At 40.1% G+C, this 19,189-nt stretch overlaps 2 protein-coding genes across 2 annotated transcripts in view; both read left to right on the forward strand.

Annotated features, from left to right (window-relative positions):
* Positions 1-960: 960 nt before the first annotated feature.
* LOC121387058 (putative nuclease HARBI1) lies at positions 961-1,710 on the forward strand. The gene has a single exon (XM_041518068.1). It carries the CDS (start codon positions 1,007-1,009, stop codon positions 1,613-1,615), a length of 609 nt encoding a protein of 202 aa, XP_041374002.1. The 5' UTR covers positions 961-1,006; the 3' UTR covers positions 1,616-1,710.
* Positions 1,711-8,083: 6,373 nt separating this feature from the next.
* LOC121387245 (uncharacterized threonine-rich GPI-anchored glycoprotein PJ4664.02-like) overlaps positions 8,084-19,189 on the forward strand; it is a 31,492-nt gene continuing 20,386 nt past the window's right edge. The window contains exons 1-5 of the mRNA XM_041518270.1: positions 8,084-11,381; positions 11,952-12,070; positions 15,191-15,249; positions 15,712-15,890; positions 18,303-18,471. Of these exons, the coding sequence (XP_041374204.1) occupies positions 8,084-11,381; positions 11,952-12,070; positions 15,191-15,249; positions 15,712-15,890; positions 18,303-18,471 (3,824 nt within the window). The remainder of the gene's footprint in view (positions 11,382-11,951; positions 12,071-15,190; positions 15,250-15,711; positions 15,891-18,302; positions 18,472-19,189) is intronic.

Consider the following 19,189-nt stretch of genomic DNA (forward strand, 5'->3'; position numbering starts at 1 on the left):
TTCGAGGATCGGTACTAGTACGGCAGCGCAACGGTATCACATCGCTAAGAACGGTAGTACATCGTCAGGACATCGTCAGAACATCGGCGAAAAAATTAGCAACGGCAGCCGACGGTATAAATTTTTGAACATGCTAAAAAATTCTGCCGTTGCGCTGCCGGAGCGAGCAACGGGACTACAACGGCAGTACAACGGCAGTACTCCGGTATGGCTTCGTTAATTTCGGTAGAGCACCTGTAGCGCCCCGTAATGGATCGGCGGCTCTCCGGTGGCCTCAATGTGTACCGTACTGGTACAGATGTGATACCGTACTCCTGCCGACGTACTAACGATGTACTACCGTTCTTAGCGATGTGATACCGTACTACTACCGTACTAATACCGTAGTACTACCGTACTGCTACCGTTGTGCATTTTGCATATAAATAGGGGCACAGACTACCAGCCCGTCATTCTTTCATTTGTCACCGAGGATGGCGGACCTGTGGCTACACGATTATCAAATAGCCGTGCTCCAACACCAGAACCTGGTGACTCAGTTGGCACTTCACCAGATCCAGGCCAGAAGGAAGAGAAGAAGAAGAAGAAGACCTCAAGTACCTCGAGCAATCTGGGTGAGACCATGGATCAGCAGGCGTCGTCAGTTTGGCATGTATGACCAGCTGCTGGTGGAGCTCCGCAAAGAGGACCAGAGGGCCTTCAAGAACTTCCTCAGAATGCCCCCAGAGATGTACGATGAGCTGGTACAGTGAGTTGGTCCCAGGATCACCAAACAAAGAACCTGGTACAGGGAGCCCCTGGATCCTGGTCTGAAGATTGCCATCACTCTGCGCCACATCGCCTCTGGGACCAAGTACGCGGCCATGAAGTTTGGTTGCAGGGTACCCCACAACACCCAGTCACTGGCCGTGAGAGAAGTCTGCCAAGCCATCATTGACGAGTACCTGAACGAGGCGATGACCTGTCCCACAACCCCTGAAGGCTGGCGTGAGATCCAGACCAGTTCATGGAGAAGTGGAACTTCCCACATACATGTGGTGCCCTTGATGGCAAGCACGTTGCCTGCAAGGCTCCTCCAAAGAGTGGTTCCGTGTATTATAATTACAAGGGGTTCTACTCCATCGTGCTCATGGCACTGGTAGATGCGGACTACAAATTCCTCTGGGCAGATGTGGCCTCGTCTGACGCCCAGATCTACAACGAGTATGAACTCAGAGAAATGGCTGAAGATGGAACCATTGGCTTCCTTGCTTCAGATCCTCTTCCTAATGACTACAAAGATGTGCCATACTTCTTCGTCGTTGATGACGCGTTTGGCCTACGGAAGCACACGATGAAGCGATACACCTTGCGTGGTCTTACAGATGAAGAGAGGATCTTCAATTACAGACTGTCCCGAGCCAGGAGGGTTGTTGAAAATGCCTTTGGCATTCTGGCAAACCGCTTCCAGATTTTGCTTACCACAATGCAGCACCACCCATCCACCGTCAAGATCATCGTGAAGGCATGCATTGTTCTCCACAACTTGATGAGGACGAGGTATCCAACAGAAATGTCTCCCAAGGAGATGACAGAAAAGTGGTATTCGGTAGCACATCGGCTCTTACATCGGTAGGACAACGATAGAACAACGTTATCACAACGGGAACGCCGGTACTACATCGGTATTGCTACGGCCAACTGTGATTTTTCAAGTGCTTTCTCGACGGAGCTCTGCCGATTTTCTCGCCGCTGTTAATTGTGTGCTCCGGTTTAGTCCCGGCGGGGTACATCGGTAGTGTGTGACAGGCCCTTTACAGGCCAACAAGACCCGTGTACCTGAGCGTAACGTTTTCAAAGATTTATTTAAAATGCGTAACGTCAAACTAATCTGTGCTAATCGTGATGACGTCATATTATCGATGGCGGCGACTTTACTACTCTGACTTACTAAAAGGTTAATTAAAATGTTATTTTAGAAGTGTTATAGGATAAAGAGAATTCGCTACTCGTGGTTTTGAATATGTAAAATATCAACCTCGTCTAGTTAATCAGTTAACATAGACTCGGTTGATATTTTACATATTACAAAATACTCGTGACGAATTCCCCCCCCCCCCCCCTCTCTCTCTCTCTCTCTCTCTCTCTCTCTCTCTCTCTCTCTCTCTCCGCTCTCTCTCTCCTCCCCCCCTCTCCTCTCTCCCCCTCTCTCTCTCTCCCTCTCTCTCTCTCTTCTCTCTCTCTCTCCTCTCTCTCTCTCTCTCTCTCTCTCTCTCTCTCTCCTCATCTCTCTCTCGATTCCTCTCTCTCTCTCTCTCTCTCTCTCTCTCTCTCTCTCTCTCTCTCTCTCTCTCTCTCTCCCCACCCCTCTCTCTCTCTCTCTCTCTCTCTCTCTCTCTCTCTCTCTCTCTCTCTCTCTCTTCGTTTTTTGTAAGTCATAAAATGGAATCATAAGCTAACTAACTGAATGAATGAATGTTTAACGACATCCCAGCACAAAAATACACATGGGCTATTGGATGTCATTATAAACTAACTAAAGAACGATCTTTAATACACACGCACCAGCCCGACACATCGCTATAGATCAGCATCAAACGCACATTGGTAATTAACTGTTTTGTTTTCTTTTAATACCAGGTGTGTTTCTGAGTTAGATCGGTTGAAGATACCTCACGATGAAGGCCATGAAAAGTAGGTACCTTTCTGAACACTATCGTTTATGGAAAGCTTTAACTAGCGGTTATTAAGAATCAAGAATGCTACAAAGTCGGATCCAAGCGGAAGGAGAAACCGGGGCATCCGCCCCCCCCCCCCCCCCATTTTTGTTTCATTTCAACTTATGTCCGTGCTTATATCCAATTAAGATTCAAGCACGCTGTCCTTGGCACACACCTCAGGTATCTGGGCTGTCTGTCCAGGACAGTGGGTTAGTTGTTAGTGGCTAGTGAGAGAGAAGAGGGTGTAGTGGTCTTACGCCTACCCATTGAGTCGTCAAAACTCGCTGTGGGTAGGAGCGGGTACCGGGCTGCGAATCCTGTACCTACCAGCATTACCCCACCCCGTTAGTCCGCCCCAAACTATTTTCTGGATCCAGCCCTGTTCTAGACAAATAGTCTGGAAGGTTAGAGAAGAAACTCACTTCCGTCATATAGTTCAAATTCAAATTCTTTATTTTTATTTCAATTACCAATAAGAGATATTTAATAAGCTGTCTACCTTACTGTATATAGAAAGAATATGGCAAAAAAAAAAAAAAGCATACCATGTTAAAATATTTCAAAACGTAGGTTGTTCATCACAATTAGGCAGCATTGCATTCATGATAGGAATTCAAAGGCGGATCCGTGGGGGGTGGGGTGGGGTGGGGGGGGGGGGGGACCACAGGAGTTCCGCGACGCTCCGCTAGTTTACATGAACCAAAACAATTAATTATCCATTACAACACTAAATTTGACAAGCTCAAATTGCCTTTTTTAGAATTATGTAATAAAAAAATAAAAAAAACCTTTTCAGAATCCTGGATCCGCCCCTGGTATTATTATCACAAAATGTATTTTCAGCTATGGTCTGTTTCACAAATATCATTGTCTCATATGGTGAATTAAAAAAAAAAATAATTGTGTTTATTTATATAGTTGACGACAGTTTTTGTAAAATAATGATAAATTTTTACACATTTTATCATATAATATCTTACATTTTCAGTACAATCAAAGTATGTGATTTTTTTCAGATCACATACTTTAAGAATTTGATAACTTTGCAAATTAGATCTAAATTAATCGAGGTCAGGCACTAGGTTTATTGACATTTAAGCAAACGTACTAGGGTCAGGGTGACACTCCATAATTGACGTATGCATTCACTGTCATCAAATAAAAACATTTCAATAGCAATGTTACACTGAAAGCGTCATTCCAGTTTTACCTCATTTCCATGACAGCGCCACATATTCTTACGTCATTTGAATATCTAGTAATGGCGGACTGGAATTAAAGTTGCGTGTACAGTTTACAAAAACAGTTTGTATTAAGCTTGAGATAAAATGATAAAGAGATTTTTACTCTCGTGTGTTTCGGTATCGTCAATATCATATATTATGAATAAAAATAACAAACCGAAAACCCCCCAAAACAAACCCCAAACAAACAAATAAAAAATAATAAAAAACCCCACAACAAAGAACAAACAAAAAGCAAACAAACAAAAACCCACTTAATACAGTAACTAGTATCGTCCGTTGACCTGTTTCGGCGAGAGGCCTGTATCGGTGGTTGTGTTGTTTGTGCGCAACATTACGTACATTTGAATATTTCTGACATCGTTGACTTTTGCATTAGGAAAGTAAACACAATTAATGTCTGTCATATTTACAGCAATGTTCGTAGAAATAAAGTTAAAACGAGCGTAGAAAGCATGATTAAAGTTTACCCACTCATAAACACGGCATATTTCTTAATACCTTTTTTCTATGATTTTCAAAAACTGTCATTTGGGAGAAAACTCAATTTTGAGAAGTATTTTTGTCTGGCTATTGAAGTCACACGATTGTCACGACGTCTGCTGGTAAAACTCTTTACAGATACTTGGCAAAAATATATGGTCCTTATATGTTTTAACATAAATATCTTCCTGGATATCTGTTTATATATTTATTAAGACTCAGAAAGCAGCTTATATTTTTAAACCAAACATTTTTACCATTATAACCATTCATTGGCTCAACTTATAACACGATTGCAAGACATCAGAAGTGTTATATTCGTTTACCTAAAATACTGTCTGTTAACATTGGTTCTCGAGGGCACCATTTTGTAATTTGCCTTTTAAATATTTAAAATGTTGTTGTTTTTTTATAAATATTATTATACGTACATGTTTTGTTGAACAACATACATGTTATGGTATGGTAGTGACAATTGAAGTGACAAGTGTCATGGATGGATAATTGTGAACTGTTGTTAGTGTTTGGACATGGAACGAAGTTTAGGTATATTGCTGCTCACACCGTTGATGATCACATTAACCACTCATGGATGCTTCTGTTTCCACATGCTGTCTCAGGATGCGATACCGTCTCTTCCTTGCGTGGAATTAAAAAGAGACTGCCTGGGATCCGATGCATGGGAATTCCTGTCAAACTTGGTACAAGTGTTCAATCGCCTCTCACATGCGCCAGTGGATGACATACAGAGGTTTGATGTTGTCCTATACAGTAGAACATCTCCTCGGAAAGGGATAAATGAAAGACGCAAGTAGCTGTTTGTTCATGGAAACCACATGTTGGGCAAAAATTAGTACCACATAGTGCATTGAGGGCCTATGAATCTTTTAATCATATTGTCATTTTCAGTATCGTAATATACTGCCAAATACTGGCAATAGGAAAATGTTGTCATTTGCAGTTTAAACCTGAAACACTCATTTTCTTGAAATTGTGTTTTTAAGGGATAGTTCAATTCTATATTTTAGGCATGAAGGTCATTATAGGCATGAATGTATTTTGAATATCGGAATAAGATTCTTTGTCCTCGGAAATGCATGGTTAGCTGTCAAAAGCCACCTCCTACGAGGTTCAGAAGCCGAGATATGAGCAATTGACATTTTGTCATGGCTGTGGCCATCTTTAAATTCAAGATGGCAGCTAACCAGCTTGTCAGACTTCTTGGATCCATCAATTTGTTTAATTAGCCCACCAAAATACCCCTATATACCACATTTCAGTCTCCTAAGTAGTTCCGAAGCTAAAATATGAGCAACTGATATTGTGTTAAATTCAAGATGGTGGTCAATCAGCCCGTCAGACTTCTTGGGTCCATCATTTTTTAAATTAGCAAATCAAAATACCACATTCCAATCTCCTATGTGGTTCAGAAGCCGAAATATGAGTAATTAATATTTTGTCATGACAGCCATCTTTAAATTCAAGATGACGGCCAACGAGCAAGTCAGACTTCTTGGGTCCATCAATTTGTGAAATTAGCAAACTAAAATACTCCTATATATTAAATTCCATCTACTATGTGGTTCAGAAGCCGAACTATGAGCTATTGATATTTTGTTTTAGCGGCCATCTTTAAATTCAAGATGGCGGCTAATCAGCCTGTCAGACTTCTTGGATCCATAATTTTTTTTAATTTAGTAGACCAAAATACCCCTATATACGAAATTTCACACATTTTGCCAGATGTGAACAACTTGGTCATTTTTGTTACATATCTTCCCCACTATAACAACTGTCAGTTTATAATATTAGTTACACGTGTTTTTGACAGGGCGTTCGGGATTGTACGCCCCTCTGTATTTCTATAATCCCGTACGCCCTGTCAAAAACCCGCGTAACGAATTTATTACCTTTTGGATCTGTTTTTATAAGTAAACAAAAATTACACTAACAATCAAACTATTAAACAAAATGCACACACATTTTGAGTTTGAGTTTAATAACATAACATAACATCAAATTCCTCAAAATATATCATTGGATTTTTTGTTAACAATAAACGTTTATGATTATGTTGTAATGGTATCGGGAAAACAAAACTGAACACCCGCAGCCGAACAAAAATATTTGTCGTGTTGTACACACTAACTTGTAGAACATGTCAAATTATTAATTAAAATATCTTCGTGATAATTACACAATGCTATATACTAGCATTAGCTTTTATTACGCGAAAAACTCTAATCTAGCACATTTTTTTAGCCAAACGTGCTCGAGATATCTCCAAATAAACAGTAAAAATAAAATTTACCGAATTGTGGTATTCGCACAAGACTTTTAAGAAATTTAATCAGTGAGGCGTGTTGGAGAAATTTCGTCGGTACAACTTGTCGAGCAAGTCACGTGACATTTTGTTTACCCCGGCCAATTCTGTATTTTCCCGCGAATGACACGGTGTACCTGTGGTACGCATTGGCCAATCAAAACGTAGAAAATGTATCTAAAAGGTAATACATATGCATGAGAATCGAATGTTTATGCTCACCGAAACTTGTTTACCTAGATGATACTTAAAATATTACTGGAATGTATTTTATTCGAAATACCTGTGACTTTGTTTTTCCACAGGGCGGGAGTAGAGCGCCCACCTGGGGTACATCTATGTTAGAATCGAACCTCTTCGATGGACCCTTTCTGTGACTTTTTTTTTTCCCTTTCTCCATCCTACCCAATGTCCCACGACTGGAATATCAAAGACCGTGGTATGTGCTGTCCTGTGGTACAAGTTTTCCTTGCTGCTAATGGAACAAAACGTAGTGGGTTTCCTCTAACACTATAATATGTCAGAAGTTTCATTTAGCCGATGATTAATAACTCAATGTGCACTATTGGTGTCGTTAAACAAAACAAACTAACTTTGGGGTTAAGAAATACATTTTCTGTTTTTTTCCAGGTCCCATTCAACAGATCCTCTTAACAGAGTGCATTATTATCTCGATGATAATTGACGTAACTGGTACATCGTCAAATGACATACCTAGTAAAATAACAAATCATATATCGAGTAGCACAGCAAATGACATATCTAGAAGCATAGTAAGTCACATATCTAGTAGAACATCAAGCGATATCTTCAGTAGCGCATCAAGGGACATATCTAGTAGTACACCAAGTGACAACTTTAATAGCACACCAAGTGACATGTTTAGTAGCACACCAAGTGACATGTTTACTAGCACACCTATTGACATATTCAGTAGCACACCAAGTGACATGATCAGTAGCACACCAAGTGTCACATCTAGTAGTACACCGAGTGACATGTTTAGTAGCACACCAAGTGACACATCCACTAGCAAACCGAGTGACATGTTTAGTAGCACACCAAGTGACATGTCTAGTAGCAAACCGGGTGACATGTTTAGTAGCACACCAAGTGACATGTCTAGCAGCACACTAAGTGACATAATCAGTAGCACATCTATTGACATATTCAGTAGTACGCCTATTGATATATTCAGTAGCACACCAAGTGACATGTTCAGTAGCAGACCAAGTGACATGTTTAGTAGCAGACCAAGTGACATGTTCAGTAGCACATCTATTGACATATTCAGCAGCACGCCTATTGATATATTCAGTAGCACACCTAGTGACATGTCTAGTAACACACCAGGTGACATGTCCAATAGCACACCAAGTGACATGTCTAGTAGCTCAGCGAGTGACATGTTCAGAAGCACACCAAGTTACATATCCAGTAGCACACTAAGTGACATGTCTAGTAACACACCAGGTGATATGTCTAGTAGCGCACCAAGTGACACGTTCAGTAGCACACCAAGTGACATGTTCAGTAGCACACCAAGTGACATATCCAGTAGCACACCAAGTGACATGTCCAGTAGCACAGCAAGTGACATGTCTAGTAGCACACCAAGTGATATGCTCAGTAGCACACCAAGTGACATGTCTAGTAGCACACCAGGTGACATGTCCAGTAGCTCACCACATGACATGTCTAGTAGCACACCAAGTGACATGTTTAGTAACACGCCAAGTGGCATGTTTAGTAGCACACAAAGTGACATGTTCAGTAGCACACCAAGTGACTTATCCAGTCGCACACCAAGTAACATGTCCGGTAGCACAGCAAGTGACATGTCTAGTAGCACACTAAGTGACATGTCTAGTAACACACCAGGTGATATGTCTAGTAGCGCACCAAGTGACACGTTCAGTAGCACACCAAGTGACATGTTCAGTAGCACACCAAGTGACATATCCATTAGCACACCAAGTGACATGTCCAGTAGCACAGCAAGTGACATGTCTAGTAGCACACCAAGTGATATGCTCAGTAGCACACCAAGTGACATGTCTAGTAGCACACCAAGTAACATGTCTAGTAGCACACCAAGTGACATGTCCAGTAGCACACCAAGTGACATGTCTAGTAGCACACCAAGTGACATGTCTAGTAGCACACCAGGTGACATGTCCAGTAGCTCACCACATGACATGTCTAGTAGCACACCAAGTGACATGTTTAGTAACACGCCAAGTGGCATGTTTAGTAGCACACAAAGTGACATGTTCAGTAGCACACCAAGTGACTTATCCAGTCGCACACCAAGTAACATGTCCGGTAGCACAGCAAGTGACATGTCTAGTAGCACACCAAGTGATATGCTCAGTAGCACAACAAGTGACATGTCTAGTAGCACACCAAGTGACATGTCTAGTAGCACACCAAGTGACATGTCTAGTAGCACACCAAGTGAGATGCGCAGTAGCACACCAAGTGACATATTCAGTAGCACACCAAGTGACATGTCTAGTAGCACACCAGGTGACATGTCCAGTAGCTCAACACGTGACATATCTAGCAGCACACCAAGTGACATGTTTAGTAACACGCCAAGTGGCATGTTTAGTAGCACGCCAAGTGGCATATTTAGTAGCACACAAAGTGACATTTTCAGTAGCACACCAAGTGACATATCCAGTAGCACACCAAGTAACATGTCCAGTAGCACAGCAAGTGACATGTCTAGTAGAACACCAAGTGATATGCTCAGTAGCACACCAAGTGACATGTCTAGTAGCACACCAAGTGACATGTCCAGTAGCACACCAAGTGACATGTCTAGTAGCACACCAAGTGCCATGTCCAGTAGCACACCAAGTGACATGTCTAGTAGCGCACAAAGTGACATATCCAGTAGCACACCAAGTGACATGTCCAGTAGCACACCAAGTGACATGTCTAGTAGCACATCAGGTGACATGCCCAGTAGGTCACCACGTGACATGTCTAGTAGCACACCAAGTGACATGTTTAGTAGCACACCAAGTGACATGTCTAGTAGCACACCAAGTGACATGTCCAGTAGCACACCAAGTGACATGTCTAGTAGCACACCAGGTGACATGCCCAGTAGCTCACCACGTGACATGTCTAGTAGCACACCAAGTGACATGTTTAGTAGCACACCAAGTGACATGTCCAGTAGCACACCAAGTGACATGTCTAGTAGCACACCAGGTGACATGCCCAGTAGCTCACCACGTGACATGTCTAGTAGCACACCAAGTGACATGTTTAGTAGCACACCAAGTGGCATGTTTGGTAGCACGCCAAGTGGCATGTTTATTAGCACACGAAGTGACATGTTCAGTAGCACACCTATTGACATATTCAGTAGCACACCAAGTGCCATGTTCAGTAGCACACCGAGTGACATGCTCAGTAGCACACCAAATGACATGATCAGTAGCACACAAAGTGTCACATCTAGTAGTACACCGAGTGACATGTTTAGTAGCACACCAAGTGACATCTCTAGTAGCAAACCGAGTGACATGTTTAGTAGCACACCAAGTGACATGTCTAGTAGTACACCAAGTGACACGTTCAGTAGCACATCTATTGACATATTCAGTAGCACACATATTGATGTATTCAGTAGCACACGGAGTGACATATTAAGTAGCACACGAAGTGACATGTTCAGTAGCACACCAAGTGACATGTCCAGTAGCACACCAAGTGAGATGTCTAATAGCACACCAAGCGACATGTCCAGTAGCACACCAAGTGACATGTTCAGTAGCACACCAAGTGACATGTCCAGTAGCACACCAAGTGAGATGTCTAATAGCACACCAAGCGACATGTCCAGTAGCACACCAAGTGACATGTTCAGTAGCACACAAAGTGACATGTCCAGTAGCACACCAAGTGACATGTCCAGTAGCACACCAAGTGACATGTCTAGTAGCACACCATGTGACATGTCCAGTAGCTCACCACGTGACATGTCTAGTAGCACACCAAGTGACATGTTTAGTAGCACACCAAGTGGCATGTTTGGTAGCACGTCAAGTGGCATGTTTATTAGCACACCAAGTGACATTTTCAGTAGCACACCTACTGACATATTCAGTAGCACACCAAGTGCCATGTTCAGTAGCACACCAAGTGACATGTTCAGTAGCACACCAAGTGACATGTTTAGTAGCACACCGAGTGACGTGCTCAGTAGCACACCAAGTGACATGATCAGTAGCACACAAAGTGTCACATCTAGTTGTACACCGAGTGACATGTTTAGTAGCACACCAAGTGACATCTCTAGTAGCAAACCGAGTGACGTGTTTAGTAGCACACCAAGTGACATGTCTAGTAGTACACCAAGTGACATGTTCAGTAGCACATCTATTGACATATTCAGTAGCACACCTATTGATGTATTCAGTAGCACACGAAGTGACATATTAAGTAGCACACCAAGTGACATGTTCAGTAGCACACCAAGTGACATGTTCAGTAGCACACCAAGTGACATGTCTAGTAGCACAGCGAGTACTACACGAGGTACTACACCAAGTACAACATCTAGCACAACACCAACACCAGGAGGAGACACATCCACGAGGAGGCCGGATTCCAGTAAGTTGTGTCGTCATCACTGAACATCACCATGGCTATTTTTTTATATTTCTTCGATCTTTGAGGTTTGGGATGGAGTAGAGTGAATTTCTCTTTCGGGTTATGCTTTAAGTTTGAAGCTAACACATTAATTACCCGTGGGTCCAAAATATAGAATTTCATTCTCGCCATCAAACTTTTAAAAAATAATGCGACCGTACGACTGTTTGTTTCTTGCGTTTTTGTCCACATATCCTCTGGACTAACACATGCAATAATAAACATGCATCATCGTTATTTGTCTCTGTGTCTCTCTCTCTCTCTCTCTCTCTCTCTCTCTCTCTCTCTCTCTCTCTCTCTCTCTCTCTCTCTCTCTCTCTCTCTCTCTCTCTCTCTCTCTCTCTCTCTCTCTCTCTCTCTCTCTCTCTCTCTCTCTCTCTCTCTCTCTCTCTCTCTGTGTGTGTGTGTGTGTGTGTGTGTGTGTGTTGTTTGTTTGTTTGTGTGTGTGTCCGTTGATGTCTCCCTCTCCATATCTCTCTAATTTTTTCCTTGCCTGTCTTTAAATTTAGATTCTTCAATATTTATTATTAGGTCAAGCACGTTTCAGACTGTCGTTTTCCCTTGAATTTTCAAAGCTACTTTTCAATGACGACTTGAAAGACCCTCGAACAAAGCTCTATGCAAACTACACAGGAGAGCTGAGATCTCAAGTAAGTTTTATAAATGTATTTTTAAATATTTAACTTTGCACAGTAACAGATAATATAGATTATGGATAGAGACAGTAGCTTTAAAACTGTAGTGATGTTTGTATTGTTCTGCATTAGTGAAACATTATTATAGCAGGGTTCGAAATTAAGATGGGCAAACCGGCCTCCGCCGGTTATTATGCTTAAGAGCCGATTAAAATATATACAAAACCAAAAGATAACCAGCCCCAAAACGCTGTTTATATGTCCAGCTAGACCATATATATTAATTCGTAAAACGATATGTTACTTTGCATGTAAACATTTTAAAGGGCCTGTTGAAAAAACCTGATACTGGGCCCGTTAAAGAAAATGCTAATGTCGTATAGGATGTTGAGTTGATAATGTAAATTTATCAAATATGTGCTTAGTGTTTTCGTTTTGCATTAGTAAATAGTGTTATTAATTTAACATTGTGGTCGTGTTTTCCGTAATGTAATAAAGATTTTGAGGTAAGACTGTGACGTTTACTGGTATTTGTGTTTGACATTAGTAAACGATGTTATAATGATAAGGTGAGATTGTGAATGTATATATTAAAACTGTAGGTGCGTTTCTTATTTTATATTAGTAAATAGTGTTATAATATGGTACCGTGAGATTGTGAGGTTTGTAAAAGTGTAGTCGTGTTTGTGTTTCACATTAGTAAATGATGTTATAATACGGTGAGGCGAGATTGTAAGTTTTATTAAAACTGTAGTTGTGTTTATATTTTGCATTAGTAAATAATATAGTACTATGGTGAGGTGAAATTGTGAGTTTGTTAAAGGGACATTCCTGAGTTTGCTGTAATTTTTAAGATATTATCGACTAACAGAGACTTTTTAAAGGGACATTCCCGAGTTTGCTGTAATTTTTAAGATGTTATCGATTAGCAGATACTTTTTTAAAGGAACATTCCCGAGTTTGCTGTAATTTTTAAGATGTTATCGACTAACAGAGACTTTTTAAAGGGACATTCCCGAGTTTGCTGTAATTTTTAAGATGTTATCGACTAACAGATACTTTTTAACGATTGTAATTACATATCAAATAAAATATTAGAGGCTGTATATTAAATGTGTTTCTGATCGTTCTATTATTTGTACAAGGTTAAATTTAATTTAATTTCCTAAAAAAAAAAAAAATTGTATGTACAACATTATTTGAAGACAGAATCCAGTTTGGGCTTCTTACAAATATTAAAACGGCCAGAAACATATTGAATATACAGACACCGATATTCTAAACAAGAAAATATATTTAATATGTAAGTTTATTCGTAGAAATATTATATTTTTCGGAAACACCTTAGAATGCAGCAAACTCAGGAATGTCCCTTTATACCATAAAATTAATATGGCATCACTTGTTGACCTAAAATTAATATTCATGTAAAAGTAATATTTTGACTGTATTTTAGTTAGAGTGAAAATATAGAAATCATATTTATATTTTTGCTAACAAGTTCATGCTTCAGTTACCTCCCTTGTAAATTATCACAGTCTAATTATTGAAGTCAATGTGGCTTTATCGCTTTCTAGTTTGATGATTACCAATGCCTCTTGATCATATTTGGAAACAAAAATAGTACTTTAAAAAATTGTACCTGCAACAAAATGGATATGAAGTCCAATGAGGTAAAATATCTAAAACTGATTGCGTACGAAGCCAAATAATGTAATGGCGACACAATATCCTGTCGATGACTTTAGTCTTTAAAAAAAAAAAATATGTTTTATTTAACGACGCACTCAACACATTTTATTTACGGTTATATGGCGTCAGACACATGGTTAAGGACCACACATATATTGAGAGAGGAAACTCGCTGTCGCCACTTCATGGACTACTCTTTTCGATTAGCAGTAAGGGATCTTTTATATGCACCATCCCACAGACAGGAGAGTACATACCACGGCCTTTGTTTCACCGGGGATCGATCTTGGATCGATCGCGCATCAAGCGAACGCTTTACCACTGGACTGCGTCCCGCCTCTTAGTTTAGTAGGTCTCGGTCCATGGGAGACAAAAACCAACAGCCACCAGTAGGCTTGATTCCAATAACGAGCTACTCTTTATATATACTAAATACAAACATTATACGTAGCTCCCCTTTATTTTTCGGCGGACCGTTAAAAAAGCGCCCAAATTCCTTCATTAAAACTGCGCAACGTTTATTTTTGGCTTAATCCTACGGGACTTTCAAAATTCAATAGCACCAAAACTACCCCCCCCCCCCCCCCCCCCCCCTCCCCATGTATGTATGTATGCATGAATAACTATATATTGTATGTCGAGGTTGACTGTTACATACGTAGATATTAACGCACTGGAAAAGATTTACTTATCCCCTTAGCCAGTGCGTTAATATCTATGTATGTAACAATCAACCTCGACATATATAAAATATATAGATATTCATACATCAATACATACTAGCCAGTGCCAGGTCTGCCCACTGTTTTATGCACGTAAGTGGGATCGACCGCATATATTGTAGGCCCCATGCATGTGGTTGAGTTAAAGAGCATCCTTTTTATGAGTGCCTCGATAGCTCAGAGGGCATCGTGGTTAGCCTTGCAATTTGCGGGCGATTCCCAGGTTCGAGTCCCAGCAACGGCCTGGAACAATTTGTGAGGCCAGAAAGGATTTGATTATCCCCTGCGCCAATGCGTTAATATCTATGTATGTAACAGTCAACCTCGACATACATACAATATATAGATATTCATACATACATACATACATACATACATACATACATACATACATGCATGTATGTGTGTGTATGTATGTATGTATGTATGTATGTATGTGTGGGTGTGCATGTATGTATGTATATATGCATGCATGTATGTATGCATGTATGTATGCATGTATGAATGTATGCATGTATGTATGTATGTATTGCGGCTTGGTTTCACATGCTTTCTAATAAATAAAATACTATACTCGTTTGCCTCACACACCAATTCTCTCGTCAGATACCAAAACACTTCATTCATTTCATAAAAATGGTAATCTCGTTTAATATTCTATATTTATACACTTTAGTGGTAGACATATATTTGATAAAATAAAGATTTATTAAAATTTCAGCTGACACGAATCTACACAAACGTTCCAGGTTTTAACTACGTAGATATAAAAGGATTTAGGTAAGTACATACATGCAAGTTGTATTTGACCATTTGTGGGCGTTAATGCTAGTTTAACTGTCGCAAATTTAGGTTTACTGACCAGTGTTAAAAGGCTCTGTTAACCGCAACATAAACTTATCACGAATGTAAGCATTCATTCAACTCTAGGTATTAGAACATTTTGTGGAGTTGTAGTAATACATTTTACATGATTATATGTGAACAAATTAATATGTGAAGACATACATCCAGTTTTATAGACAGACATACAATAGTATTATTATTAAAGTGTTGTAGAACCACGTAGTATTAATAGAATATGTTTTATTTTAGAAATCCGCAATAGTGCCTTCAGTTACTATTATGTATTACTGATTTATATACAAATAGATTATTATTAAATTTATAGGCATTTTAGCAAATTTTGTCTATATGTTTGCACTAAGAGCGTGACTATCAAATATTTTGATATTTTTACAGAAATGGAAGCGTCATTAATCTCTACACCGTGGTTTTAAACGTCGGCCAAACAAACAAAAGCCTTGTTATTGATGTTCTCTTCGACGAAGTGCTTCGGGACCTCGAAAACGTCACACTCGATGGATCGGATGTTAATAGGACGTCACTGTATAAAACCATGACAACAGAACTTGACAATGGTAATATATTACAGTTTTCAATATCGGTGGTGTAGTACATACCAACCGACCTCTGTGGCGTCGTGGCTAAGCCATCGGACTACAGGTTGGTAGGTACGGGGTTCGCAGCTCGGCACCGGCTCGAACCTAGAGCGAGTTCTTAAGGACTCGGTGGGTAGGTGTAAGGCTACTACACGCTCTTCTCTCTCACTAACCACTAACCAACTAACAACTAACCCACTGTCCTGGACAGACAGTCCAGATAGCTGAGGTGTGTGCCCAGGACAGCGTGGTTGAACCTTAATTGGATATAAGCACGAAAAAAGTTGAAATAAAATGAAATACTACATACAAACTGCTTGGCTGGTTGGCTGCCTGCCTGACTGACTGGCTGTCTGACTGATTGACTGCAGGACCATAGCATAGTCTGACCCTGAGAGTGGTTGTTCGAATATAAACTTAGTGGGCCTTTTTGTGTAGATTTTCCCCGGACATCTATATGAATATACTTATGACGGAACATGCTCTTAATTTTGTTTTCGCCTGTGGCGATATTAATTGTTTTAGAGGGCCGTGTGCAGTCTCAATATGCACTTAAGCCCAGGTGAACCTTGTTACGTAATACACCTGCGCGACGGTCGTCGAGCTGTACTTTCCAATACACAACCGGACCAGTTGCGCAGGCCATGTGGCCAGTAGTTACGTAATACCTCCGCGCGACCATGGAATCTCTAGCGAACTGGCGTCATCAAGTCTGGCGATCTAAGGAAAATATGCCGGCGTGGTGGCTGTGGAAAATTCACATGATACGTGAGGTGCCGCGATGTACCCCCAGGCGATATTCGGCTTTTTTTGGACAAATAGAGTTGTCATTTCTTTATTAATTAAGTTCCCCTGGAAGCGTTTCTCAATTATCACACGTGTGGGTGTTGTGTCACGGTGAAGTGATTAGCATATTGTGTAAACTAGACACCTAGAGATTAACTAATTAAGTGATCAGTTCTGGGTTGTTATTATTTGTTGTTGTTAATTACCTACTGCGGCAGTACATTTGTCAGCGTAGGTTAATACAGATTCCAAAGTGTATTGTGTTTTTGTTGTGTTTTCTAGTGAACTAAACGTGCTATAATAATATATACTTTATATAAGATCTTATCTCTGATCATACCTAGACGAGCCACGCGGGTTTTTGAACTGCCCGTTACAGAGAGATCTAATAGATATACAGTTAGGAGAGATATTTGGATAATCGTGTTTCATTCAGTTTCGGGTATTATAGGATCCCCGTGACAATCCTAATAAACAATTTCTTGTTTCAAGGAGCATGGCATCAGACGCCCCACCCCCAACCCCCACCCCCGGCAATTTTTACAAGCTTACGCCTCTGGGCCCCGTTCCACGAAGCGATCTTAGTTCTAAGATCATCTTAACTACATAACTACCTGATGCACTTAAGATGATCTTAGCGTTAAGATGGCTTCGTGGAACGGGCCCCTGGACTGGCTGGTTTGGCTGAATAGCTGGCTAGTAGGTGACTAGATGATTAACTGAAAGTGTGTGTTGTGCGAAGCTGTTAATAACTGCATTAATCTCTTTGAGAATAAATCAATTAGCAATTTATTCCATGAATTCTCTATTACTGCTTTTTAACCCTTACAACTTACACATTACTTACAATTTAAAGTTGTATTTGAATTTTTTTATTAGTAAATGATGTTATACATAATATGGTAAGGCGACATTGTACTAATTACAAGTGTAGTTATGTTTGTGGTTTGCAATAGTCAATGATGCAATAGGCCAAATATGGTGATGTGAGATTGTGAGTTTATTAAAACTGCAATTTTGTTTTTAAGTCGCGACAACGTATGATACCATATAGAACATTTTTTAAAGAGTATAAATACTGCCTAACGATATTATTTTTATTTATTATATATCAAAATTAGTATTTCTAGCAAAGTGTTTACAGAACGTTTAGAGTCTAGACTGAGTCTGAGACTTTAACGTCATGGAAACGCAATACAAATTGCATGCATATGACGTCATTTCATTTTTGAGTCTAGACTCTAAATTATTTTTTAATTTTTATATTCCTCGCGGCGGACAATCCGTTTCTTAACACTAACAACAAATCGTTTTGCGAACGCCCGAATTCAACCAGATCGAGCAGAAAAACGTCCGCTAGGCTGGTTGGTTTACGAGCTTCATGGTAAACCGAATGACCAGTTCTGGAACCAGTCAAAATAGTTCGCAAATGTTAGTGAAAAACGGCTGACTGAACTTAGGTGTTTCTAGTAGCTCAAAATGGATTTTTATCTGAAAAACAGTAAATAAAAAAATATGGTCAGTGATTTTAATAGATCGATGAATTGAATCTGTGTATGAATGTTTAGCCATTTTGTTTAAACATTTGTTCTTCCTGTACTCCAGCCAAGAAAATTCTGTCCGACATCTGTAATGCTATAAATATGTGCCACGTCAACGAGACATGTCATGGCACTGATGCTGTTGACGTCACGTGTTCACCGCGTTGTAATGGAAACATTTGTACAGACGATGGCGACTGTTACGTCCGCGATGATGGGTCAACTGGATGCAGGTCAGTATAACCAATAGTACCGACTACAAAACCGTATATTTGTACTAGAAAGAGCGTAGAGGAATTTTTGCCGAGCTATTAAAATAGTCATTAAAGATCAAACAAAATGTCGTCTTTTTAGGTCAGCCAATTAGTTACTGTAGTATCACTCTGCAATTATCGAAAACAGGTGTGAGATACTTGATTTATATTATTGTAGATGTAAGATAAGTGACAGGTATGTGTACAGCGGCGACAGGTGTGAGATACTTGATTTATATTATTGTAGATGTATGACAAGTAACAAGTATGTGTACAGCGGCGACAGGTGTGAGATACTTGATTTATATTATTGTAGATGTAAGACAAGTACGTGTACAGTGGTAACAGGTGTGAGATGCTTGATTTATATTATTGTAGATGTGAGACAAGTGACAAGTACATGTACAGTGGTGACAGATGTGAGATACTTGTTTTGTATAATTGTAGATGTAAGACAAGTGAAAAGTATCTGTACAGGGGTGACAGGTGTGAGATACTTGTTTTGTATAATTGTAGATGTAAGACAAGTGAAAAGTATCTGTACAGTGGTGACAGGTGTGAGATGCTTGATATATATTATTGTAGATGTAAGACAAGTGACAAGTATGTGTACAGCGGCGACAGGTGTGAGATACTTGATTTATATTATTGTAGATGTAAGACAAGTGACAAGTATGCGTACAGCGGTGACAGGTGT

Source organism: Gigantopelta aegis, chromosome 13, assembly GCF_016097555.1.
Source record: "Gigantopelta aegis isolate Gae_Host chromosome 13, Gae_host_genome, whole genome shotgun sequence".
In the NCBI taxonomy this organism is placed as follows: domain Eukaryota; kingdom Metazoa; phylum Mollusca; class Gastropoda; order Neomphalida; family Peltospiridae; genus Gigantopelta; species Gigantopelta aegis.